Source organism: Leopardus geoffroyi, chromosome A2 (genome assembly GCF_018350155.1).
Source record: "Leopardus geoffroyi isolate Oge1 chromosome A2, O.geoffroyi_Oge1_pat1.0, whole genome shotgun sequence".
Lineage (NCBI taxonomy): Eukaryota > Metazoa > Chordata > Mammalia > Carnivora > Felidae > Leopardus > Leopardus geoffroyi.
The window spans coordinates 41,703,509-41,729,691 of record NC_059331.1 but is presented as its reverse complement, the minus strand read 5'-3'; the positions used below and the strand labels follow the sequence as shown (position 1 = coordinate 41,729,691).

The following is a 26,183-nucleotide window of genomic DNA, read 5'->3' as shown; positions in this document are numbered from 1 at the left end:
CGATGATTGTACAACTAAAGTAGCATAAGCATTTGTTGATGGCGTTATCTCGTTCCTTTTTAAATTCATAGCACAAAGACAGGTGTGTGTGTGTGTGTGTGTGTGTGTGTGTCTGTGTGTGTCTGTGTGTGTGTGTGTAAATTCTCAGAAAGTACTCAAATTGCCTTAACTAAAGTAGAAAACCTTTTAAAAGATACTTGCTTAGGGTTGTAACCTTCTTTTAAATTGGCTGGTAATAAAATGGAAATACCACCAAATGTTGAGTATTGGAGGTCAAAACAGAAAAATAATATCGTCAACATTCTGATTTGTATGTATGGCAGATTTTATGAGAAAGATCATACTCAAGTATTCAACTTATTTTGAACACAACTTTCATTTTATAAAGACCCTTATGACAAAAAGAGCCCCTATAATAGAATATGCATCAGTGAAAAGTTAGGTAGAGTTTATAATATTAAAAGTAATTACTAGAGGGGTGTCTAGGTGGCTCAGTGGATTGAGCATCCAACTCTTGATTTCAGCTCAGGTCACGATCTCACAGTTTGTGGGATCAAGCCCCATGTCAGGCTCTGCACTGACAGCTTAGGGCTTGCCTGCCATTCTCTGTCTCCCTTGCTCTCTGCCCAACCCTCCTCCCCCCACCCCCGCTCGTGCATGTGTGCGTGTACACTCTCTCTTTCAAAAGTAAATAAACTTTAAAAAATATATTTAAAAAGATTAAGTAATTAGCACAGGCTTATTTATGCTTTTAAGGTTTTATTAATATAGCAGTGGTTTTCATACTAATGTTCATTCTGTCATACATGTTATTAGGCTGTTAACGGTGTAACTGAGCCTCGTTGACAAAGCAATACCTGCAGAGCACGTATTGTAGACCAGGGAAGCAATCCCTGCTTTTTCTTCGTTTGCTTTAAAGAGCAGATACTGGTTGCTTATTTTTCTTCTTCGGTTCTAGAATACCTTTTCCTTATTATGATTGCTTTTTGGATGTCTCCCACCCCTACAGGTGAGCTTCTCTTACAAGGTCCAGTGTTCATCAGAGAGCCCAGCAACAGCATTTTCCCTGTTGGTTCAGAGGATAAAAAAATAACTTTAAATTGTGAAGCAAGAGGCAACCCTTCACCTCATTACAGGTACAGTGGGAAATTTGCAAATCCAAATTAAGAAATAACAGTGTGGCCATTGTGATTTTAGGGGTTTTTTTGCTTCAATATATGTATGGCATCCGTAAGAAATAATACACGAAACTGCAGTTGTATGCTGTGTTCAGCAGTTCTGATACATAAACATTGGACCCATACTGTATATATTTGATTCATTATTCACTTTACAATGAGACTCCTTGTTTTAAAAAAGACGTAGCAGAATATCTTAAATAAACAATGCATTTTCACTGATTTATAGTGCAATTTAATTTATAAACTCATTAGTTTACGTGCACTTGTTGGGAACATATCCAAGGTGGGGATAAAATCAAATGTTTCAAAGGTAGTTAGAAGTCATAGTTTTTTAAAAAGTTACTTTTTGGCTATTTGTACTTCTTTCTTTACCATTTTACCGACCATGTGTGTGAAGGTTCACTAAGTATAGGGGAATAAAGTACATTCTTACTAAAGTTATTTTCATTATTCTCAAAGAGAAATTATATTAGTTTAGTAGATTTTTTTTCATGTAAGAGTATGTATTTTTCAGATTACATGAATAATACTTGTTCACTGAAAACCGTCAAACATCACAGAAAGGTATAAGGGAAAAAAGTCTGAATTCCCATCCTCTTAAGATAAAAATACTAATATTTGGAGGTTGATGGTGGATGATTTGGATGGGATGGGTATTTACTTTTTTTAAAAAATCACAAGATTAACTATTTTTACTGTTATGTGTGCTTAGGTGACCCAATTTAATGAAGAAATGAATTATTTATAAACAGCATATGCTGCTTTCATATGAGTGGCAATGAGAAAGTGCTCGAGGCACCTTGAGAACAACATGCTCTTTTGAATACTGTGAGCATTTGTCTCGAAAACTCTGTTTACAATATTAGTTTCTTGGCAAAACCTCCTCTGTAATCTGCAGAACAAGCATACTTCAGCCTGTGTTAATAAAATTCTAAGTGGTAAGAGTACTAATGCAGACCTTATAGAACTTCTGTTGTTTTCTTAATCCATGTAAATAATAGAAGCCAACATTCATTGTTCAATTGGGTCAGCATCGGGTTAGAAGGTAGACCTTTGTATTTTTACATCTGGAAGTAATCTAAGTCAGTCTCTTTCAATAATATTCAAAGATATATTTATTGAGCACCTGCTGTGTACTTTCAACAGAATACACAATGATTCCAGGTTACTGGTCAGAATTGACAGAGGTGCTAAAAAGTTTTCTCTCTGCCTCTTCCTCACGCTGTAGAAATAAGAAAAGTATAACATAAAGTTTAAAAAATACAAGAATCTGTATTTTATGAGTTAGTTCAATTAATCAAACTTGAGCACATGTAACATCTGAAAATATTTTCTTCTTTGGGAGAAAGATGAATACATCAACTTTAGTAAAAGACGTTATCCTAGAAACATTTTTTTGCCGGCATTTTCATTCATCTATTCATTTCTCCCTGAAACAGAAGATTATCCTTTTAGATATGACTGTAATATGATAAAGAATCCATATGAATGACTCATCTGTGGGCTGTTTCTCTGTTGTCAGTGAAGTTGTATTCCTAGCATTTATCTTATGAATAATTTGATGATAAATGTGTTCAGGGGAAAAAGATTTAGTCAGGCAAGAGTGTTTTTCTAAATTAACAGTTTAATTGTATTTGTAAACTTTTATCAAATAGCAAGAAGTCTTGAGGTCAGAAATCCAGAAATAGCCTGTTGTTGCGTTAATTTCTTTATCAGGTATTTATTGTAATGTCAGAGAGTGTCTTTAAACATACTGATGCCATGTGTAAAATGTTGATGAAGAGGTCCTGCCATTTACACAGTGCCTCTTAGGTTTTATGTTGTGGCCTGAGATGTGGTGTGTTGCAATTTAAGCAGAATCTGTACCTGAGACCAGGAGATATGCGACTTAAATTGATCCATCAGTTTTGTGTCTGATAAATGAAGAAATTTAACATGGTAGATATGGTTCTAAAATACTTGGTTTGTAGCCAGATTGAGCAGAATTCATTTAAAGCTTCATTATAGCTTTAAAGATTCTCTAAAGTTAAGACTTGTAACCAGTATAAAATTCCACTTAAACTGAAGGTTTATAGTCACTAGAAGTCGAGACCTTGAAAAAAAACATAAGGGAACCTCTTTACATTGTGAAAATACAAGGCTTTCCTGTAACAACTCCCCGTTATTCATGTTATCTGTGTAAGACGTTATGCCGAAGGAATAAATGGGAGTATACAACCCTCTAGGCTGTAATTATGACCTTATCTACTTAGGAAACACCTTCATTTATGGCCTGATTTTTTTCTCCTATCTTTTGACTTTAATAGTCAATCATGGAATAGTTTGTAGAATTCTTTAAATATTTCAGGAGAAAATATGCTTGCTTGTTCTTATTTTTTAACTACCCTTTAGAAACTACAGATAAATGGTATAAATATGGAAAAGCACTGAAGTTGGGGATTTGCTTTTTGACATGACATCAGAGAAAGGATATATTTTTATAAGGGTTTATAAGGATAAGCAGTTAGATAGATAGATGAATATCAAGGGAAAAATCAGTGGTTCATGTGAAATTTACAAGTTGAAGACAAATCCAACCATGTTTCCCAAGATTTGAAATAAAGTTTAAGAGTCTGATAAAAGAATACCCTTTGAAAGCCCACAGCCTATCTTGTAGACTGGGGCAAATTTGTCTGATGAGAGATATTTTCTTGGTTCTCCCATTGGGTAAAAAGAACTCTTAATTGGCCATATTAGATATCCAAAAGTTCAGAAATTCTCAAGAGAAATTACTTGTGTTAGGGTTTAATTGAGAATTTTATTCTTCTCCCCACCCCATCTCCCCACCTAAGCCCCAAAGCCTATATTTAAAGGTTAATTAGTATTTATTCTCATTGTAATTGCTGATGATGACAGAAGAGATTACCCTGAGGGAGTATTAGTAACTTTTTTAAGTGGGAGGGATTTTCCCTGACTTTTCGTAGGGTTATAAATGCCCATTATTTCACAATTTGCTCACATGGAAGACCCCAGCTAAGTCACTTCTACTGATGCCATTCAGCCTTTAAAGGAACCACATGTTTGAGACAGACTGGGGCAAAATATGTAGATACCTAATGGCGACCAGGCAGGTAAAAAGCTCAAAGAGGTGGATGTGCCTTGAGAACATATAGAGACATTGAGTAATGACTGACTGGAAACTATCCAACATTCAGCCACAAGCCTATTGAATGGTGACAACTGCTTCTCAGCACTAGCCAGTGATTACCATCCAGGAATCCTGGTCCAGTACAACAAAAGCTTTTCAAGAGATGTTTTAAAATTCAGGTGTTTTCTCTTTGGAATCTCTTGTAATGTAGGCCAAAGAAAATAAGTCTTAAAGTGAAATGTGGCCCACTTGGGTTTTATGTTTTCAACATTTATTCTAGCTTGAGACTTACGAGTTGTGTTGTCCAATGTGGTAGCCAGTGGCCAAAAGTTGACCCGGGAGATTTAAATCAGTTACGTTAAAAATGTATTTCCTCAGTCAGAGCAGCTTTATTTCAAGTGCTGAGTAGACATGTGGGGCTAATAGTTACTGTATGGGAAGGAACCAAAGACCATTTTTATGCTTCCATAAAGTTCTGTTGGATGGCTCTCCTCTAGACTGATCCTTGAATCCACAGCTTTTCTGTTTTTTTGTTCTCCCAAAAAGGAAGTAACCACAACCTTATTGTCTTCCAGCTCTATATAATAAGTAAACTGTGTTGATAAAGTACAATGTGAACAATATTGGATATACAAGTTATATGGACTAAGTATCTTTGCAAAATATCATCTCCCCTGGCCACGGTTTCTCCCTTTTAGGTTTGGTTCCCTGTGTTGGAATTTACTGAAAACCAACTGAATGCATTCAGTTTAAGGTAGAAGAGGAAAATAAGAGCGACTAATTGCTGTTCACCATTTATTGAAAGAGTAAACTGTAAGGAAAAAAAATCTGAGTTTTCTTGTTGCCCATATATACACAGTCACACACACACACATATGTACACACACACCACGTATTACTGTACATGGTACCACATGTAGTAATACATATGGCTCCATATATGTACTACATTTGTATGCACTATATATGCTATATATATTCTACATGTAGAGCATGTAGAATATTTTGATTGTATGCACTTTTTCCCTTACATTATCTTGTTGCCATGTAAGATCTCATGTCACTGTTATTTCACTTTTATGCTGCAAGACAAATAAGTGTTTTTGTTCCTCTAAGTTCTTTTGGCCTGGGGCGCCTGGGTGGCAGCATAGCCACCGGTTGAGCATCCAACTTTGGCTCAGGTCACGATCTTGCGGTTCATGAGTTCAAGCCCCGCGTCAGGCTCTGTGCCGAAAGCTCAGAGCCTGGAGCCTGCTTCAGATTCCGAGTTCCTCCTCTCCGCACCCCCCCCCCCCCGCTTATGCTGTGTCTGTCTCTGTCTTTCAAAAATGAATAAACATAAAAAAAAATTTTTTAATAAAAAATAAATTCTCTTGGCCCTTCGGGAGACAAAATCCTTTCTGCTGGATTAGTAGGCCTGATTCTCTGTGTTTATCTTCATGCTCAACAACTTTTAGCATCCCGACTTCTCCAGCTGATCAGTTCTGTTCCCCACACCTACAGTCAGCTGTATGAGCAATGACATGTTCACATGGTTGGCATGATTGCTAACCATTAAAGAGTAAAGAATATCTATAGTGCCGGAGGGAAGTGGAGGTAGACAGCATCTCTTACAGAGCATTTTAAACTTGGCTATGTTACTGCCTCTCTCTTGAAGCCTTCTTAATATCCGCTGTACTGGGGTCCATACTCCAATGATATAGTGCCCATTTTACTCCATACCTACTTGCATGGTAAAACTTACCAAAATGAAATGTGTGATTGTCTTGGTAGGATGTAACCCCCTTAGAGGTGAAGACGGTTTGTTCTTCACCCTCACCTTCCAAATGCCTAGCAAATAGTGCATGCTGAATTGGAGCATGAAAAAAAAAATAGAATGAAGTTAATGGGGGAAAACAAAGCAAATTTGGGATTAGGTCATGTTTAGGAGTCAAGAATGTCATGAAGGATCAGATGGTTAGAAGTGGTCAATAGTACATTTTAAAGCGTATTCTTATGTGTGGATCGATTCCTTTTTTGGGCTCCATTTTAAGACACATCGCCCATGAGGTGACAAAGCTGATTGCATGGAACACAAAGCTTACTTATATCCTCCCCTTAGCAGCTGGAAAAAGAAGGCATCCTTCCTACTAGTGTCATCAAAAGTTCTGAATAGTGTCAGAAAAAAACATGACATTTAAAAACTGCTAATAGTGTGAGCAATCAATATCTAAGAAAAATGTAGAAGTTAGATTTTAGATGTTACAGACAGAATTATAAAAAATAATTCACATCACATTTGGTGCTGTTCTTTCTTGTGTGTTTGCAGTGGAGTGCAAAGGCAGGATAACACATAAGGACCAAAGCCAGGTTAAGTCAGTTGGGCCACATTCATATTCTTAACTAAGCACTGAGGCCAAGACAAGGATTGTTCTGAGTGGTCAGGTCAAGTCATGTGAGGAGTGGCCTCTTCAAAGGAAGTGAGGGAGCACTGCTACCAGAAAAAAGCAAAAACAGGTACAGAGAAAGCAGGAATGGCAAACCTCTTTTATTATTCTTGTACCAGTAATTTTAAGGCAATCAGTGATCAATTTGAATGAGGCTATAGCTATGTAAACTCAACAGTTGCTTTTAATCCCAGTGTTTTTTTCTTAAATATGTATGTTTAAAATTTATCTATGAGTGAGAAGAAATGGAAATCTATGTCATAAGACACGTCTTAAAAACTTAATTTTTAAAAAACACAGCATTGCAATTTAACTCGTTTATATCTTTGGCAATTATTGCTGAAGCCTAACTAGTTATTTTTGGATAAAGTATTGAATATGCAAATTTAGACATTCATTCTTTCAAGGGCTGCAATTATTCTCATCACTTCAGTAAACATATTAACAAACATTGCATTTGAACACAAATGCATTTGCTTATTAACTTGAAAGCCACATCTAAAACCACAAATTGCTTCTGTGATTAAATTCCTAATTTTCCTGTCAACCCCCAAATAAAGTATTGCCCGTTGATTTAACAAGTGTTTAGTGTGGGCTTATTTCCAAAACTTAGCCCCACTCCCTAAAGATTTCAGCAAATTATTTTGTTCTCTTCACTTTATGTTCAAGTTTAACGTGTGATATTTTCTTTTTTTTACCAGCTTATTGTTTGTGTTTCCGTTTTCCTGACCAGATTTTGTGTGATAGCATAGCTATCCTGAAGGACATTAGCTTTGTATAAACAACTGTGAGGTGAATTGTATCCAGGGATTATTTTGAAACTACCGGATGTCAGTCAGTTTAGTTAGTTTCACTTTTAAAGGGTGACAGTCTCCAACCTTGTTATCAGGTTCTAGTGAAAGACCCGTTTTAGGGCTTGGTGCCTGAAATTATAGTGGCAAGATATGTCTATGATTATGTTCATGGTTGTTGTTCATGCCATTGAGGTTTTGTGTAAGGGTTGCCATATCATCTAATAACTAGAATGGTAAGTAAATAAGAACTAATTATTAAGTAAATGAAAATAAATATGCATTCCTTCCTCATCTTTGAGATGTTTGTTTCTAATGTGGCTGACCACAGGGAGGGACGACTATATGGAGGTTAGTTATGGCTAAGTTACTCCACTCAGGAAACTTCTATGAGACCCTACCATGCACCAGCTATTATGGCTGATGGTGGGAATTCAGCAGTGATTGAAACACTCATCATGCATTGGAGGTCATGCTTTCAAAAGCACCTTTCAACTCTGAAAGTGTAGGCTTTTCGTACTGACTTAACTTCTTACATAAATTCATGTTTGCATGCACACACACACACTCTTACACAGTTTGTTCTTTGTATTGGAAGGCAGTGATTCTTGTACCCTCAGTCACTGATGTTTTAGCATGTTTTCCAGAAGTAACAATTATAGTTTTCCTCATGAAAAAGCATTAACTGCCAGTTGTAATAGCCCCTGTGTCAGGTACCTTTTGCTGTTATAGTCAAAATTCAAACCTGTTGGCTCAATGGCATGCATGATGTTTTAAAGAAATTGTATTCAAAAAACGTTTACAGGGAAATTTGCCATAGATTCCCACCATTCTATTGTACAGGCTTGGCCCAACCTCCTTATCCCCACCTGCCCAGTGTTTCTCCAGTGAGGACATAACCAGCGCCCTGTTGTGTAGACAATGCAGACATGATTTTAGAAGTTGATAGATCAAATTCATGTTGTCTCAGGCGAGCAGAGTGCACAGCCCAGAACTTCTCATTCCAGCCCTCAGCTTCTACTCATTGGCCCAGAAAAAAATTCACAGATAACCTCCACACAAAGAAATGCGAGGGGATGAGAGCTCATTGTGTGAGAATGAGTAGATTTGTGAAATATGAATATCAAACCATTTCTCACTTGTGGATTCTAAAAGCAAATCCTAATTTGTGTAGAATGAGCATTTGAACACTGGAGGCTGGCAATGAATTTATAAGATCATTCAAGAGTGTTACAACATGATGATTATACAAAGGTGCTTAATCTTGTGACATTTACCACTGAGCTAAATCTACAAGGTTAGTCTGTTTCTGGAGCACAATGTAAATGTTATATGATTGAAATACTGGTATATGCAACCCCAAGAGCCACTGGGCTGTCTTTTCTTGCTCCAGATCACTGCATTAAGCCTTTTGGAATGGAATTTGGGTGCGCAAATGTTACTTTTATGAATTTTAAAGCAATTTTGATATTTCAGAAAGATTTTATTCTGAAACTTTAGAGTTTCTCATGAACTTCACACTTTATTCTTAAAAGTGGACATCTGCACCTTTTACAAATAATTATGTATGTGCAAAACTAAAAGACAGTATCTGCCTCTAAAAACTTCCCAAATTCATGGCCTCAATGTGCCACTCACCTGTCACACTTTATTACTATGTGTTGTTCTTGAACTCTGAGCAGTTGATTACAATTTACTGCAAAGAAAATTAGTCTAATTTGTAGATTTATTGGACACATACTTTGTAAAAGGAGTAAGTGTGTGTATGAATATGAATATTTTGCATTGGGAACTTAAGTACACTATTTTCTCAGGATGTGATAATTTTTGGAATTTCAGGCCCAGAGATTCCTTACACATTTCAGAGTTTAAATAAATACAGACCTTTTTAATTCACATACTTTCAGTAAGAGGAAAAATAATCAGTGTTTAACAAGATAACTGAGAACTTTTATATCATCTGGGGATGAAGTCCATTTAATAATAAATAGTGTTATGAAGGAGGGAAATAATTGTATCACTTCGTTAAAAGAAAATTAATATTCTTTTGGGTACGTCTTAGCTCTGAAGAGTTTGGTGAAGCAAAGCACTTACTTTTGGCATAGCGGAAACATATTTAAAAGGGAGTAGATTTTGCCTTTTCACATAATGCAATAATCTAGGCATTCAGTCTATGTGATGAAGATCGAGCTACAGAAAGTACGAAATATTTATGCATGAAAAAATCTTTTCCATTTTAGTTGTTTAGTCAAAGCTTTGGGAAGATAGCTTCCAGATCTTAGACACTTACTGATATAAAGTATTTTCCTACATACTTTATGATATCTTAAATCTTTCCAGCTACTAAGTAGGCAAGAAGAATTGCTTCTCCATATTTTTATTTATCTTTTCAATTTTCCACATAGCCACTGTACCTTTATTATTCATCAGCTAAACACAAAAACACAATTTTCAAATTAAGCCTTCAGACATGTTTAGTCAGGCCATAAAGATTCTAACTCTAGAGCTAAAATCCTCTTTTCCCCCAACAAACTGTATTTTCTGGGTAACAAAAATACAAGTACCCTTTGTCATGAGAGTCTGTCGTTCAAAAGTGTATGAAATTAACTACATCTTTTCTGATTTGAGTTTAGAGTTTTTCCCAATGCAAGCATTAAGATGCTCAGAAGCTTACAAACCATTCATTGCTTAAAAATTCAACCCACCACATGGGGCATCTGGGTGGCTCAGTTGGTTAAACATCCAACTTCAGCTCTGGTCATGATGTCACGGCTCATGAGTTCAAACCCCACGTTGGGCTCTGTGCTGACAGCTCAGAGCCTGGAGCCTGCTTCCGATTCTGTGTCATCCTCTCTCTGCCCCTCCCCCACTCACACTTTGTCTCTCTCTCCTTCAAAAATAAGTAAAAATTAAAAAGAATTTCAACCCACCCACTTGTGATTTACTGTCATACTTCTTCTCTGAAAGTCAAACCCGGCATGTGTAGTACTGTGTCTTCCATGTGGTTTGTCTGCATTTGTGCCTGCCTGGAAACCATTGAAATGTGAGACTAAACTTATACATTTGTTCATTTCCTATGGCTTCCATCATTAAAACTTTATTATGTATTATTCAGATATAGAAAATGATATAAACACATAATCTAGTGTCATGATGAACATCCATAAAACCACTACTCAACTTAAGAAATAAAGACAGGGGCATGTAGGTGGCTCAGTTGGCTAAACATTAGCTTCCATTCAGGTCATGATCTCACGGTTTGTGAGTTCAAGACCCACGTTGGGCTTTGCTGTCATCATGGAGCCTGCTTCAGATCTTCTGTCCCCCTCTCTTTCTACCTCTTTCCTGATCTCTCTCTCTCAAAAATAAATAAACATTTAAAAAAAGAGAAAGAAAACCAAAAACCTAAATTTCCTCGTATTGCTCCCAAACATACCCCACTTTCTTTCCATGAGAGCTTTAAAATACCTTAAAGTGGAGGTTTTTCATTTTCACATTTTAAAATATGTTTAGTGCATCGATACTACTTTATATGTTTTAAAACTTTACATAAATGGTATCTAACTGTATTTTGTGTACTTTCATTTGTGATAATATTCACATTTCATGTCTTTATTTGCTTTCAGAGCACGTAATATGTCCAAGTTAAATATTTTATGTACTAATATAACTATTTTTAGATGACACATGACATGAGTAAAGAACTCTGAGCTGGAATTCAAAAATGAGTACTACTTCTGGTCCAGTAACGAGTTATTTGGGAACAGCTGACATCTCAACTTTTTTATTGAAATCCTCATCTATAAAATGAGTATTAGATTACCCACATTCTCAGTTACAATGAGCAACTGAGATGATTGTTGTTATAATAAACAAAAATTGATAGAATTGATAGTATAATTTTACTGTAACAATTAAGTCTTCCAGGAGGAAGACAGCTTAATTTATACAACAGATGTGTTCTTGAGACTGTGGGTTATTTCTGAGTTTTTCAAGGTGAAATCGACTTTGATGCGTCAAGTATTCTCCTCTTTTAAAAACTGTTTTTTCTGTTTAAAAACTCGTGTTTAAAAACCAGCATCTTTTTTCCTTTCTTATTTTGGCTTCCTATTGATAAATATGGCTCTGGGGTTAATGCCTTTAGTGTTGCGGACCCCCTTGGTGGCATTTAGGGTCTTTTACTGCAGTGTGCCATTTAGGAAATAGCATTGTGATGGCTGAGAGGAGTGGAGAGTGCCTCAGGGATAGGTATTTACCCAGACAAATTGAAATGGATAGTTGAGCACTTATCCAATTAATTTATTAAATGTGCTCAGTCGGTCTGAATAAATCAAAAGAAGTGTGCTCTTTCCCCCCTTCATTGGCAGCATGAGATTGGCCTGAAGTACATGAGATAATTACCTCAACTTTCTACTTCCTCTTTGCCTATGCAGACCCAGCCTAAATTTTCCCCCCAGTGAACAGATCATTCTTACCTCTTCAGAAAATCTTGAAAAATCCTTAACTTCTAGAGGCTATTCTGTTGTGCTTTCTACTATACTTTAACCATTTGTTTCCCCTAAATAGCTGGGCCATGCTTCAATTCAGGTATGCCACCATGGAATAATATATTTATCATCCTCATTTATGAAAGGTGATGTTTAAAGTAGATTTTATAATGTGGATTTTTAAAAATTTAAATACGGTAAGAGGGGAAATATCTTGATATTTGTTTTACAGATGGCAGCTGAATGGAAGTGATATTAATCCGAGTATGGAATATCGCTATAAGTTGAACGGAGGAAATCTTGTCGTTATTAACCCAAACAGAAACTGGGATACGGGAAGTTACCAGTGTTTTGCGACAAATTCACTTGGGACAATTGTCAGCAGAGAAGCTAAACTCCAATTTGCATGTAAGTTTACATTTGCAACATCTAGCAAACCCAATGTTTTAAAATATTTAACTGAGTTTGTGTGGTCATTTTGGATTTCAGAAACAATACGTGGATTTTATTAATTGGATAAATAGGTTGAGGAGACAATTCAGTATGATCTTTTGGATCTCTATGTACTGTACAAATCAGAGCTTAAAATGCGTGGGGGTGTGTTTTCCATTTTGCTATTTTTGTAAGTATTCTGTTTAGGAATGGAAAAAAGAATCCAGTTAAGAATATGTTCATCGAGTAGCTACTCTGTCTGCTACTGCGTTTGAACCGAAAAGAAAATGAAGGAATTGTCAAACATGATCCTCGCTCTGGGAGAACATTGAAATTAGAGAAATTAGAGAATTATGTCTGAGAGATTTGAAAAGATTTAAGGAACCAAGACAATGAGAAGGAAAAGAATCTTATTGACCTCCCTTGTGGTTTTGCCCAGCTCACAGTGACCTTCAGGGCAACCCTCACTGAGGCAGGGCTCTGGAGGCCAGCTTTGTACCGTGTTAATTGGACCTGGGTGAACTTGTGGCCCAACCTGAGAAAAATCACAGCCTTTCTCCAGGGAATTCTGAATTGGGACCAGAGATCTCATTTAGTTTTTATCTTCCTGATAATATCTTGTGACTACTTTCTACTTTTTGCTTCTTTTAGTTTCTGTTCCTTTGCTTTAGCTGTATATTTTGTATGTAATGCATCTTAGGGTTACCTTGGTTGTAAGGTTTCTCTTAGTTCTTTACATATACCTCAGTGATTCTGAAATTGGAATGCATGTGTTCTTATAATGTGGTAGTATTGTCTCCCCACAGCCACAAGCCATTAAGAAATTGATGATGTGTCATTTAATGCATGGCTTATTCTGCAGCTTCTGTTCTTTATAATGACAATGGTTGGTTTTGCTCCTGATACTATATTCTGCATGCTCTGTTTGCATGCTTACTTGCTCTTTCCATTGTTTTCACTTTGTTATCTTTGATGAATAGTGTTTCTGGCTCTCTGATTTAAAGCTGTACCTTCCTGAGTACTTTGAAAGCTAGATTTTATATCATACAAATTTAAGTTTGCCTTGAAGTTTACCAATTAGTATTGTATATGTTCTTTTAATAGCCAAAATTTTAAATCTAAATTGTTTTTTCAGAGTTACTCCATTTTAAACAATAAGTTTCGTTCCTTTTTTCCCTTACTGTATATTTTGCTGTCCTGGTGATTTCTGTGGTTATTGATTTAAATTGTTGTTCTGCCGTTTTCATAGAGGGGTGTGTGTGTGTGTGTGTGTGTGTGTGTGTGTGTGTGTGTATACACATACAGGGCAAGCATATATATTAGGCACTATGTATATATGCATGTATGTGTGTATATACTAAGTATACATACAATATTTTTCTCATGAATGATTTAATATGTGCATATTGTCTTTAACCAGAATTTTGCCAGAATCTATGAGGTATCAGTGTTTTTACCTAGTTTCAATGCCCGCCATGAGACCTCTTCCCATTCTTGCATTTTTATTTTTTTAGTATCTCCATTTTTAAATATTTACTATTTAATAACTCACATTTAAAAACGGAACTATATATCATCCTATTTTAAATTTATTTTGAGAGCGCACGCATGTGTGAGGGGCAGAAAGAGAGGGAAAAAAGTATCCCAAGCAGGCTCCGTGCTATCAGCATAGAGCCTGATGCAGGGTGAACTGTGAGATCATGACCTGATTTGCAATCAAGAGTCTGATGCATCACCAAGTGAGCCTCCCAGCTGCCCCTGTTGCATAGTATTACATTTTAAAGAATGTCATTATATTGACTTGAGTATGAAGATACCTTTTGGTTAGTACAAAGGTTGAATCCCCAAACTGCCAAAGAATTCCCATATGGTGTCCTATTGTCTTATGGAGTTAGTGTTGCTGAACACAAGTCTGAGATCAGACTCACTTCCGTTTCTTGGGAGCTCACCACCACTTCCTTTTTTGTTGCTTTTTTGTCTCACTTGGTTGCATATGTGATAATTTTTCTTCATCCCTTTAGTTAAAAACATGCATATTTCTAGCATACAGCAACGTTTAGCTCTTTTTAAAATTACTTTGCTTAGAATTTGAGTTATTATAATTGCATGTTTTTGTACACAGTTTAGGAAATTTTCCTTCTTTTATATCTTTTAGTTTTATGTTTGATTTACTCATATTTAAAAGGCACTGATACTCTGTATACTGGATTTTTTTTGGCCTATTTTTTGAAATACGTTTTACCTCAGGCTGTTCTTTCCTTTGAATTTCTGTTCTTCATTAGATGAGGCCACATCTATTTGTTTGTATTCTTTTGAGGATATAGTCAGTTTTCTGAAGTGCTCTTTTGGATCTACAGGCAGTGTTTGTTCCCACTTCCATTTGGTGTTTTCATTTTTATGCTTAATATTTTAAATATGCTCTAAAGCAAATTTTATCCAAACTCTGTTTTTATCAACAGATGCTATCAGTGGATTACCCTGACTCTGTTTGCTTTGCTACATGCAGAGGTCAGATTCTTTGCTCTGATCTATAGCAGAATGTAGAATTCCCAGTCTAATTCCCTATTTCTAGGAGTCTTTCACCAAATATATTGTTCCTTTTATGCAGTGATATTTTTCTATTACAGATTTTTTAAAGATTTTTTTTCAGTCTATCCTTCATAGAGAGTATGGCTTGTTTGGAAATACCTCTGAAATTATATCATGCCTCTTCTAGTCTCCCTGTCCAGTACTTAACAGACCAAGTGGGATAAAGTTGTTAAGTCTAGGATTTTATTTACCCTACTTACAAGCTAATAAGTTAGCCTGCTGCTGTTTCACTGATGGTAGCCGAAGACATGATATTCCTGGATCAGTGACAGAGGGCTTTATTACTCACAGCTCAGCAAGCAACATGCTTCCTTACCCTCAAGTCCCACAGAGGTGTTAAGCTGTGGCTGGAAAGATGCTGCACACACAGCTGAGGAACACTGGGCTTAGAGACCCCGCCTCTCTTATAGCAAGCAGTAAGCAACCTGCTTTTAATCCTAGAGAAAGCCATTACCTTATCCTTCCAGGCTGCTCTCTGCAGACACATCCTGAGAAAGACCTTTCAGCCTTGGCACACCCAGCAAAAACTTGCAGAGAAGCTAACAGCACATGGTTGATTGCCTCTCCCAAAAAAGGTTGTCAGTTTTTTGTTTGTTTGCTACGATCCTTGAGTTTTTCACTTGGGTGCACCCTATCAGGATACATGTGGTAACAGCCTCACATACATTCTTATTCTGGTGCTTGTCATGAGTTGCTTAGCAGTGTTGGTGTACAAGGAGTCTTTGGTTTGCTTTGGTTTTGCAGTTTGAGGAGGGGACAGTTCATAAGTGTTTTTTTTGGAAATAGACAAGAAGGAATTTTGGGTGTTCTTCACCTAATGCCATGTTAGATTGGAAATGTAAAAGATGCATTTTTAAAATGATATAGTTGAGATATAACTGGTATCTTCTGGTAAAGAGACCAAAGACAGTGGAAAAAACAGTGGAAAATATTTGCTAGATCACAGATTTCAAACCACCAGTTTTAAAAAAGCCTCGCTTTGACTTGGTAGCCTTGAAAGGATGTGGTGCATTAACCGAAGATGGAATTAGGATCAAGACCCCTTGTATTAGTAAGATGCTCATGACTTCAGGGGATTTTGACTGTCTTTGCTGTAGACAAATGGATGGTAACTGTGTTGTCACTGAGAAACATTCAAATTGTTCACTATATGTCTCCTCTCTTGATTATGTTTGCATGGTTAGTGATACTTTTTGTTTCTATTAGTTATGGAGAAAGTATTTAAAATGTGCTTCATGGATAAATGAATATATGAAGGATAGTCAATGCACCACTTATAACACTGGAGAAAATGCAAGGAAATGTTATCTTAATTTTCAAGTTGCTTGGAAATCATGTTTGTAATAAAATGAAAATGAAAAAGGTCATTCTTAATTTAAGAGGTCTCCTTTTTGTAGCCATTCTTAACCCTTTCCAGTAGATTATTTGTGGAATAGTTAAAAAAAATTCTGTGTAAGGGAAAAATTTGTAAAATGAGGCAGTGTTTGAGTTACAGATTTCTCAGTTACTTGCTATTATGTGACATGTGTATAATCTTTGATATGTGTTTAATATATTTGAAAATTTTTTCCAGATTCTTAATTCCAACCACAGCAGTTTAGGATAGCAACCCCAAACCCCCAAATATCTTTGCTTCATTAATACTCAGTTTTATTTGTCTTATTCCTAAATTTCTTATATTTCTTTATTACAATGTTTTTATTTTGGTCATTTTGTGATGCATTATATTTTAATCATGAATTATGTTAGACATGCAAATAGTAGGGAGAAATTGGAAAGAATTTCAGTGTAGCCACCACCAGTTAAGATTTAAAGCATTTGAAGTTCAATTAAACCTACCTGCTAACTCACCCTGCTGACATTTCCTTCACTGGCTGCTCCTCTCAGTAGTGATTCACTGCTGTAAATTAAGTGTGGTTTTTATCCTTAGAATGCACATTTGTTTTTCTAAGCAGCAGGCTAAATTGTTGTACCTTTTTAATCTTTTAAACTTTTATATAGTGGCATCATACGGTATGCATACATCTGCAACATTTCTGTCCCCTCAGCATTAGGTTTTGAGTGTCTGCTGCTCTACATCCTTGCCAATGCTTGTTACTGTTCTGTTTTTTAATTTGTGCAAATCGGATGAATATAAAATTGTGTTTCACTATGATTTAATTTGCATTTCTGTGATTACAATGACGTTAAACTCCTTTTCTATATTTGGTTGATCTAGATTTTTTTCTTTTTACTGTATGATAGCCTTTTTTTTTTTTTTTACAGTTCTTTGTATACTTTGGATTGATCATCTTTTTAGTGACTAGTTGTTTTTTTCCTTGAGTCTGTCAAATGATGAACAGATGTTCTTACTTTTGAATTAAGGTATCCATCTCTTTATAACCTGTGTTCTTTTACGAGTTGTTTAAATTTTTTTGTCCCTCATCCTTAAATGGTAAAGACATTCTCCTAAACGTACTTATAAATGTTTAATGTTATGCTCTTTACATTAAGTATTTAATTATCTGGAATTGATTTTGTATATCATAGGAGGTATAAGTACCCATTTATATTATTCCAATATGGGAAATCAACTTTAGCAGCCCAATTGATTGAAGAGTCCATTCTTAACCAACCCAAGTGCAACGTGTGGTCATTGTTTCTGGCTTCTTTGGGCTTTTGTGTGTGGAGAATCGTATTATCGGCAAATAATGAGAATTTTTGTTGCCTTATCAACACTGCTCTTTCTCTAAGAGCCTAATAGAGTGTTAAATTGATAGTTTGAGGGGCGCCTGGGTGGCGCAGTCGGTTAAGCGCCCGACTTCAGCCAGGTCACGATCTCGCGGTCCGGGAGTTCGAGCCCCGCGTCGGGCTCTGGGCTGATGGCTCAGAGCCTGGAGCCTGTTTCCGATTCTGTGTCCTCTCTGTGTCTCTCTTCCGATTCTGTGTCTCTCTCTCTGCCCCTCCCCCGTTCATGCTCTGTCTCTCTCTGTCCCCAAAAAAATAAATAAACGTTGAAAAAAAAAATAGTTTGATGGTAGATATTCCTATCTTGATCCTGATTTTATTTATTTACTTTTTTAATGTTTATTTTTGAGAGAGACACACACAGAGAGATAGAGGGAGACAGAGAATGAGAGGGGGAAGGGCAGAAAGGGAGACACAGAATCCAAAGCAGGCTCCAGGCTCTGAGCTGTCTGCACAGAGCCTGATACAGAGCTCAAACTCACGAACCATGAGATCATGACCTGAACCGAATTCGGATACTAACGGACTGAACCACCCAGGTGCCCCTTGATACTGATTTTAAAGAGAATAAATTAAGAGTAACATTACATCATTTGATAGGACATTTTCTATGGATTTTGTAAACACTAATGCAGATTCTTTTCAGGTTAGTTTTTATTATGAATGTTTTATTCTTTTTAGAGCTTTTCCTACTTTTACTGAGATATTCCTTTTGTTTTTCTCCTTTAAACTATTAATGTAGTGAATATTTTTTAATATTATTCAAACTACTATTCCTGGGTTAGTTTCCTCTTGGCTTTTATGTAAGTTTTTTAAATACATGGATGCTAGTAGGTATTTGCCAACATTTTATTTTGCATTTTTACATATATATTCATATAGGAGATTTTCTTTTTATTTTCTCTTATACTGTCCTTTCTTTGGCTTTAGTATCAAAGTTATGTTCATGTCTAAAAATGAGCTGGAGAATATTTCTTATTTTTATATTCCCTAGAAGAATGTAAGAAAAATTGGAATTATACATTCCTTGAATAAGAAGTAGAACTTACAGGGGTGCCTGGGTGGCTCAGTCGGTTAAGCTTCCTACTTCAGCTAAGGTCATGATTCACACTTGGTGAGTTCAAGCCCTGTGTTGGGCTCTGTGCTGACAGCTTGGAGCCTGAAGCCTGCTTTGGATTCTGTGCTTCCTTCTCTCTCTGCTCCTCCCCCACTTGCACTCTGTCTTTCTCTCAAAAATAAATAAACATTTAAGACAAATTTAAGAAAAAAAGAAGTAGAACCTACAAATAACAACTGGGCTTGGAGTTTCATTGAGGAAAAAAAAGTTTTGAATGCTTATTTTTTTATTTTTTTTATTTTTTTTGAGAGAGAGAGAGCAGGAGAGGGGTAGGAGAGAGAGAGAGAGAGAGAGGGGGAGAGAGAGAGAGAGAGAGAGAGAGAGAGAGAGAGAGAGAGAACCCTAAGCAGCTTCTGCTCTGTGAATGTGGAACCTGAGGCGGAGCTCAATCCCACCAACAATGAGATTATGACCTAAACCGAAATCAACAGCCAGAAGCTTAACTAACTGAGCCACCTAGATACCCCGAGGAAATATTTTAACTATTAATTGAATATCTTGAATAGTTACAGGAGTAATCATATTATCTTTTTCTTTATGGAAAGTTGTGGCTTCACTAGGAATTTCATTCATATTTTTATATTTTCTAGTGCATTGGCAAAAAGTTATTTCAAAACCTTTCCTTTTATTATTATCATTCTTTGCTTTGTATGTACACTCCCTGTTTCATTCTAAGTATTATTTTACTCCTCTTTTTAATAAAACTTGTCAGAACTTGGCATTATGTTCACTTTTGAATCTTTATATGTCATTCATTTTATTTTTATTGTTCTTTCCAACTTCTTAGATTATTTTATTGTTCTTTTTTACATCACTTAATTTATATGGTTAACTTATTACTTTCTTACCATTCTTCTGTTCTCATATAAATATGTATGGCTTTAAATTTTCCTGAAATCAGTTTTAACTGCAAACCAGAGTTTGACATAATAGCGTATTTATTATGTTCACTTCTATAACTGTTATAATTTCATTATGATGAATGAAATTTCTCTTAGATCTGTGAGTTATCAGATTTGTGTTTTTGAACTTCCAAACATATAGAGTTTTTCTAGTCACCTTTTCTTACTTGTTTCTAACCTAGTGTCCCATAGATCAGAGCAGTGTTCTCCATATGTTCAGTGGGTTAAACTTGTTAATTTTGTTGCTGAAATTATATTATCTCATTACTGATGCTTTAGCTAAACAATCAGTTTCTCTCATATGATAGTGGATTTCAGTTTATCCTAGTATTTCTGTATTTTTGCTTCGTATATTTAGTGATTTCTTGACGCATAAAAATTTATAATCGGAATATTTTTGGTCCACATGAGGTAACCAACTATCTTTTATTAATTACTTGCCTTAGAATTTAGGTGTTCATATGCTAATATTACTTCCTAATTCATTCTGCGTTTTTTGTGTGTACTTCTCATATGGATTGATTGAGAATCTCTTCCCCACTCAATAACATTGGAAGTTATACACCTTATTTATTTTCTTCTAGTAATTGCCCTAGAAATTTCAGTATGCATGTTTAACAAAGTCTAAAGTTAATCAATATTTCTAACAGTAGAGTATTTTGCAGTACTTTAAACTATATTGTCCTCCTCCAAAATACTGAAATATTGTTGACTAATATTTTTTGTTGAAATTTTTAATGTCATCAATTAGACATTACTGATACAGTTCCTTTGATTTTCCAGGGTTTTTTTAATGTCAGAAGCAACATAAGCATGTATAAACCTGTATGTACTTTTTTATTTGTGTCTGGTTTTAAGGAAAACTTCCAGGGGACCTGTGGCTGTGTGCTGACAGCTCAGAGCCTGGAGCCTGCTTCAGATTCTGTGTCTCCCTCTTTTGCTGCCCCTCCCCCACTTGTTCTCTCTCTCTCTCTCTCTCTCTCTCTCTCTCTCTCTCTCAAAAATAAATAACCATTAAAAAAATTAAGGAAAACTTCAGGCTTCTGCACATTTCCTCTTTATGTCTCCTTTCCCAGAGGAAACTACTTTCAGTTTACTTTTACGCCTTGTGTGACCATCAGCTCTGAACTGATGCCCTAATACTCTCAGAGCACCACCTTGCCAACCACAGCAATGTGAGATTGCCTTTGCATAAGGTTTGTGAAATCCAGCATTTTAAAGTCATAACTCTTATAAAAGCACAAAATTAAAAATGGGGAAATCGACATTACATCCCACCTACTGTACTTTGACTAGAGAGAGTTTCAAAAGAGCATAGGCCTGTCAGTTTTCTGGCCCAGCCATCATCCAAACCTCCAAGGTAAGTAAACATTTCACCTGCCTTTGTTTGAAGCTGAGGCGGGATTTGGGGGGAGGGGGCGAGAAAAAGCCAGTTGCCAATTGATTAATATTTTCATATGCATTGTCTTAGGGCATATTATCAAAGGATTTTATTAGATCAAAATTTGAAACAGGTCACTCTTCAGTGTTTACATGATGATGACTTTGTAAATAATGTTTAGAGATGAGATTCGTAGCAAAGTATAATTACTAATTATTTTTCTTTCATGCTTAATTTTTCTTTTCCCACAAATAAGTAATCTTGTTTGTTTGTTTTACTTTCTTAATTTTCTATGGTTTTATGCTTACGTCATCCAAAACTTCGGCTAGTTTTCTGAATGTCCTCTCAGATATTGAGATGCATCAGATACCCTGTCGGTTTTATCTTCTCAGAGAAATCTGTTCTGGAGGTCTTTGGAGTGCTCCCATGTAAACTAGCTTTTTCCTGCACATCAGAGGCCGGAGTGGCTTCCTGACATCTCACTTCCTCTGTGTTGGTATTTGTTGTTTTAGAATGCCATATTCTCAAGTGTCCTAAGAAAGGATGAATAATATCTATGATTTTTTCCAGATCATGTGTTCTAGAAATTCTTTAACGGCATACTTAATTGAGAGACTCAGCCTTCTAGGGATTTGATATTAAAAATGATTTTCCTTCAGTACTCTGAAGATATTCTCCTGTTATTCAGCACCCAATGTTGCTGTTGAGAAATCTGATGCCACTTTGATTCTTTACAGAGAGGAACCTGTTTTTCTCTGGAGGAGGTTTGTAGGATTTTCACAATGATTTGATTTTTATGAATCAAATTTTATCTAACATAAACATTTTTATGTTAGATAAAACATATGTTAGATAAGACATAAACATACCTAACATTTTATCTAACTCTATAGATCCTTACAGTTTTAGGACATCAGTCCTTTACTTCTGAGAGATTTTATGATTTCCTCTTTTTAGTTTTTTCTGTTTTCCTTTTCACATACATTGTTATTTGCATTTTGGATAGCCTAGAGCGGATTGCTCCTCTCCTCTCTTCACTCCCCAACCCTCACTACCACTAACACCCACACACAGTTCTATCCGAATTTATTTCTTTGGGCTTTTATCTCTATCTCTTGGTAAATATTTTCAACCTTTTCTTTGAACACTTCTACTGAATTTTTAATATGTGCTGTCTAATGTTTGCAATTGAAGAGAATTTTTGTACTCTTAATATCCTCTTTATCTTTTTTTGGTTCAGTAGTTGTAATATCTTTTCATATACATATGAAGATATGAATGATAGATGGTTTTCTTCCTTTGTTTTCTTCCCCTATACAAAATGTTTTTCACAAGTAGCTTCGTTTCTGTTTTATGTTGGTTGGTTTCCGTCTTTCAAATGAGAAATTGTCTTGCAGATATCTGGTTATTTTGGTTTATTTGCACAGGCCTAAGAGTGGAGAACCAACACCCTAACAGAAATCTCCATTTTCATGGTGCATCTTGTCATTGTGAGGTAACCATATTGTTGCTCATTTCATTGGGAGCCCCTTAAATATCAGTGCTTTTAGTTCTTCCCTTTTGAGCCAGTCAGATTCTTCAGAGGGGAAAAGAATCCAGTCTTCCCCCTAGTTGGCAATAACACTGCCACTAGTGTTCTAGGAGCGTGGTGGGAGAAGAGGCCTTAGAGATTGCAGTATCCAAGGTGCATCTATTTATTTCGTCCACCTGTTTTCTCACAAGATGCTTCCCAAGATCAACCGAGTAATGTCTACTTAAGGCATCCAGTGTTTCATCCTCTAGAGAATAAGCCCCTTCTCTGTTGTGGAATGGGACTTCCTTGGTTGTAGGTGGGCAGACCAGAAATCTGGGTATCTGCTGCTTAAAATTTTTATTTTACCACCCCCTCCACTTCCTTTCCTTTTCCAGATGTGCCTGCTACCTCCATTCCTAAGGGTTTTGAGGATTCTGCCTGTCAATCTGCTCATTTCGGGGATTTCCTCATTATGAGCCCAAGAGTCATCTTTCTCCCATTTTGTGAAACCAGTTAACACCATCACTTCTGTTTTCTGGCTTGTAAAATTTTAGTACACTTTGCTATTCTGTTTCCCTGCCTTCAAAACATACCTCTGTATTGCAAGTAGATCCTAGTTTGGAGAATATCTCCGAGGAAGAGAGAAATTAGATATGTAGGTGTTTCTCTGGAAGCCTTACTGTTACTTCACGCAAATCAGCGTTTCTTTTTTAGATTTACTCACACATTTACTATTGCTGTTGGGCACCCGCTTTCTTGCATCTGGACTCATTTTTCTTCTTTGAGACCTCTATTAGAAATCTATTTAGTACGTTTCTGTAGGTGATCAGTGCTGTTTTGTTTTCTCTCTCCCCCCATTGGTCTGAAAGTGCGTTTATTTGCCCTTGTTCTTCAGACAATAATTTCACTGCAAAATGTAGTGTTAAAGACACTCCTAGACTGGAGCCAGACCGCATGGGTTTGAATCGCGTCTCCACGGCTTGTCAGCCTCATGACTTTGGACAAATACTTGACCTGCTTGTGTTTCTAGTTCTTCATCTGCAGAGCAAAGCTTAACGGTGGAATTTACTTCACTGGGTGTGAGGGTTAAATGAACTAAAATGTGTCAAGCCCCCAGAGCAGTGCCTACCACAGAGTGCATGCTATCTGTGCAAGATCAGCTCCTGTCATTTTTATACAGTTCCAGGGAATGATAACTGGATCTTGGGATGCATGTCTTATGACAACTGAAAAATTTTTAGCAGATATCTTCCAGATTCATTTATCCCCATGGCAACTCCACTCCTTCTCATTTTCTTTTGAATATATTTTGAAACTTCTCATTCTCTCCTGCATTTCTGTTAACTTGCCTGTCTGTCAGGTTTTCTATCTCCACATCTCTTTGCACTGTTCAGAGTTACTTACTTCTTTCTAGCCTTTACATCACTAATTAATCTCTGCCAATTTACTATTAAATAATCCTTTGAGTTTTTACTTCTAGTGATTGTATTTTCCCTGTCTAGACATTCTGTCTGGCTCTTTTTTCTATGTTCCTGTTCTCTATTCAGAGCATCTTGTTTTTTTTTTTCTGATGGTTTGACATGCAACCCCATTTTTTTTCTTTATTATTTTAATGGTTTAATGTCTTAAGTGTAGGTATTCCTTCATAATGTTTATTAGCTCAGGACATTGCCTGTGTGAACCTGTGATTTGTTGGTCTGTTGGAAATATAAAAGTGTTCCCATTTTTTAAAAATAGTTTTTTTAATGTTTATTTCTTTTTTGAGAGACTGAGAGAGACAGAGAATGAGCCAGGGAGGGGCAGAGAGAGAGAGGGAGACAAAGAGTATGAAGCAGGCTCCAGGCTCTAAGGTGTCAGCACAGAGTCTGATGCAGGGTTCAGACTCACAAACCATGAGATCATGACCTGAGCTGAAGTCGGACGCTTATCCAACTGAGCCACCCAGGTGCCCCAAGAATCACTTTTTAAATAAAAGCCCCCATAAAGTAGAAACTACTAATAGAGAAGTTATTTCAGGTAAAACTTAAAATTTCAAAGGTCAGTTATTTTAGAGTATTATTTATATTATGATTAATGACTTGTATGTATATTACGAGAAAATTCCTTTTCTCCTCTCTATATTATATATTTTGTCTAATTGTGCAAAGAAAGGGTAAAAGGCATTTTAGTCTTAGTATACGTGCTGCTGAAGCCAGCACAGGGAAATTTAGTCTTTGTTTTTTAATAAGAAATTTATTGTCAGATTGACTTCCATACAACACCCAGTGCTCATCCCAACAGGTGCCCTCCTCAATACCCATCACTCCCCTCCCTCCCACCCCCCAATCAACCCTCAGTTTGTTCTCAGTTTTTAGAGTCTCTTATGGTTTGGCTCTCTCCCTCTCTCTCTCTCTCTCTCTCTCTCTCTTTCTCTTTTTTTTCTCCTTCCCCTCCCCCATAGTCTTCTGTTAAGTTTCTCAGCATCCACATAAGAGTGAAAACATATGGTATCTCTTTCTCTGTATGACTTATTTCTCTTAGCATAACACTCTCCAGTTCCATCCAAGTTGCTACAAAAGGCCATATTTCATTCTTTCTCATTGCCACGTAGTATTCCATTGTATATATAAACCACCTCTTCTTTATCCATTCATCAGTTGATGGACATTTAGGCTCTTTCCATAGTTTGGCTATTGTTGAGAGTGCTGCCATAAAAATTGGGGTACAAGTGCCCCCATGCATCAGCACTCCTGTATCCCTTGGGTAAATTCCTAGCAGTGCTGTTGCTGGGCCATAGGGTAGATCTATTTTTAATTTTTTGAGGAACCTCCACACTGTTTTCCAGCATGGCTGCACCAGTTTGCATTCCCACCAACAGTGCAAGAGGGTTCCCGTTTCTCCACATCCTCTCCAGCGTCTACAGTCTCCTGATTTGTTCATTTTAGCCAGTCTGACCAGCGTGAGGTGATATCTCAGTGTGCTTTTGATTTGTATTTCCCTGATGAGCGACATTGATCATCTTTTCATAAATAATTTTTGATGTGAATATGATCTCCAGTAGGATTTCTGCCTACCCAGGCCAACATGAAACTCTCTTTAGCCTTGGGTTAAGGAGTGTCCATACCAAGAAGATTTTATTGCTTTTTCCAGGAATCTCAGGGGTATAACCAACCTAGGAACTGTTTTATGTTACTCTGTTGGTTCTGGGTAGCCCAATGTGAATAGTCAGTTTTCACTATTTATGGTAGTTATCTTCCATAAAGTCACTGTTAACACAAGTTAGCGAATACTGAACCATTGCTCCTCAGGGAAATATAGGGTTAGATTCCTGCAAACCTCTGGTCACAACATTATCTTCAGCCAATCAGTTCATAACCTTGTTTTATGTATGTTTCTGTTTAAAGGAATCTTGCGGAATGCACAGTGTTGATTTATTAACATTAAACTCATGGTCAAGAGCTCTATTATTCATGCTCAAACAAAGCTTTTCTAACAAACATATTTTTCCCCCTAAGGCACAGCACAGTTTCC

The 26,183-nt window shown here is 36.4% G+C and overlaps 1 protein-coding gene across 3 annotated transcripts in view; it reads left to right on the top strand.

Moving 5' to 3' along the window:
• The window catches only part of CNTN3 (contactin 3), a 348,839-nt gene that overhangs the window by 119,707 nt on the left and 202,949 nt on the right, over positions 1-26,183 (top strand). For all 3 annotated transcript variants that reach the window (XM_045493570.1, XM_045493569.1, XM_045493568.1), the window contains exons 3-4: positions 1,010-1,136; positions 12,245-12,420. In XM_045493570.1, coding sequence (XP_045349526.1) covers positions 1,010-1,136; positions 12,245-12,420 — 303 coding nt within the window. The remainder of the gene's footprint in view (positions 1-1,009; positions 1,137-12,244; positions 12,421-26,183) is intronic.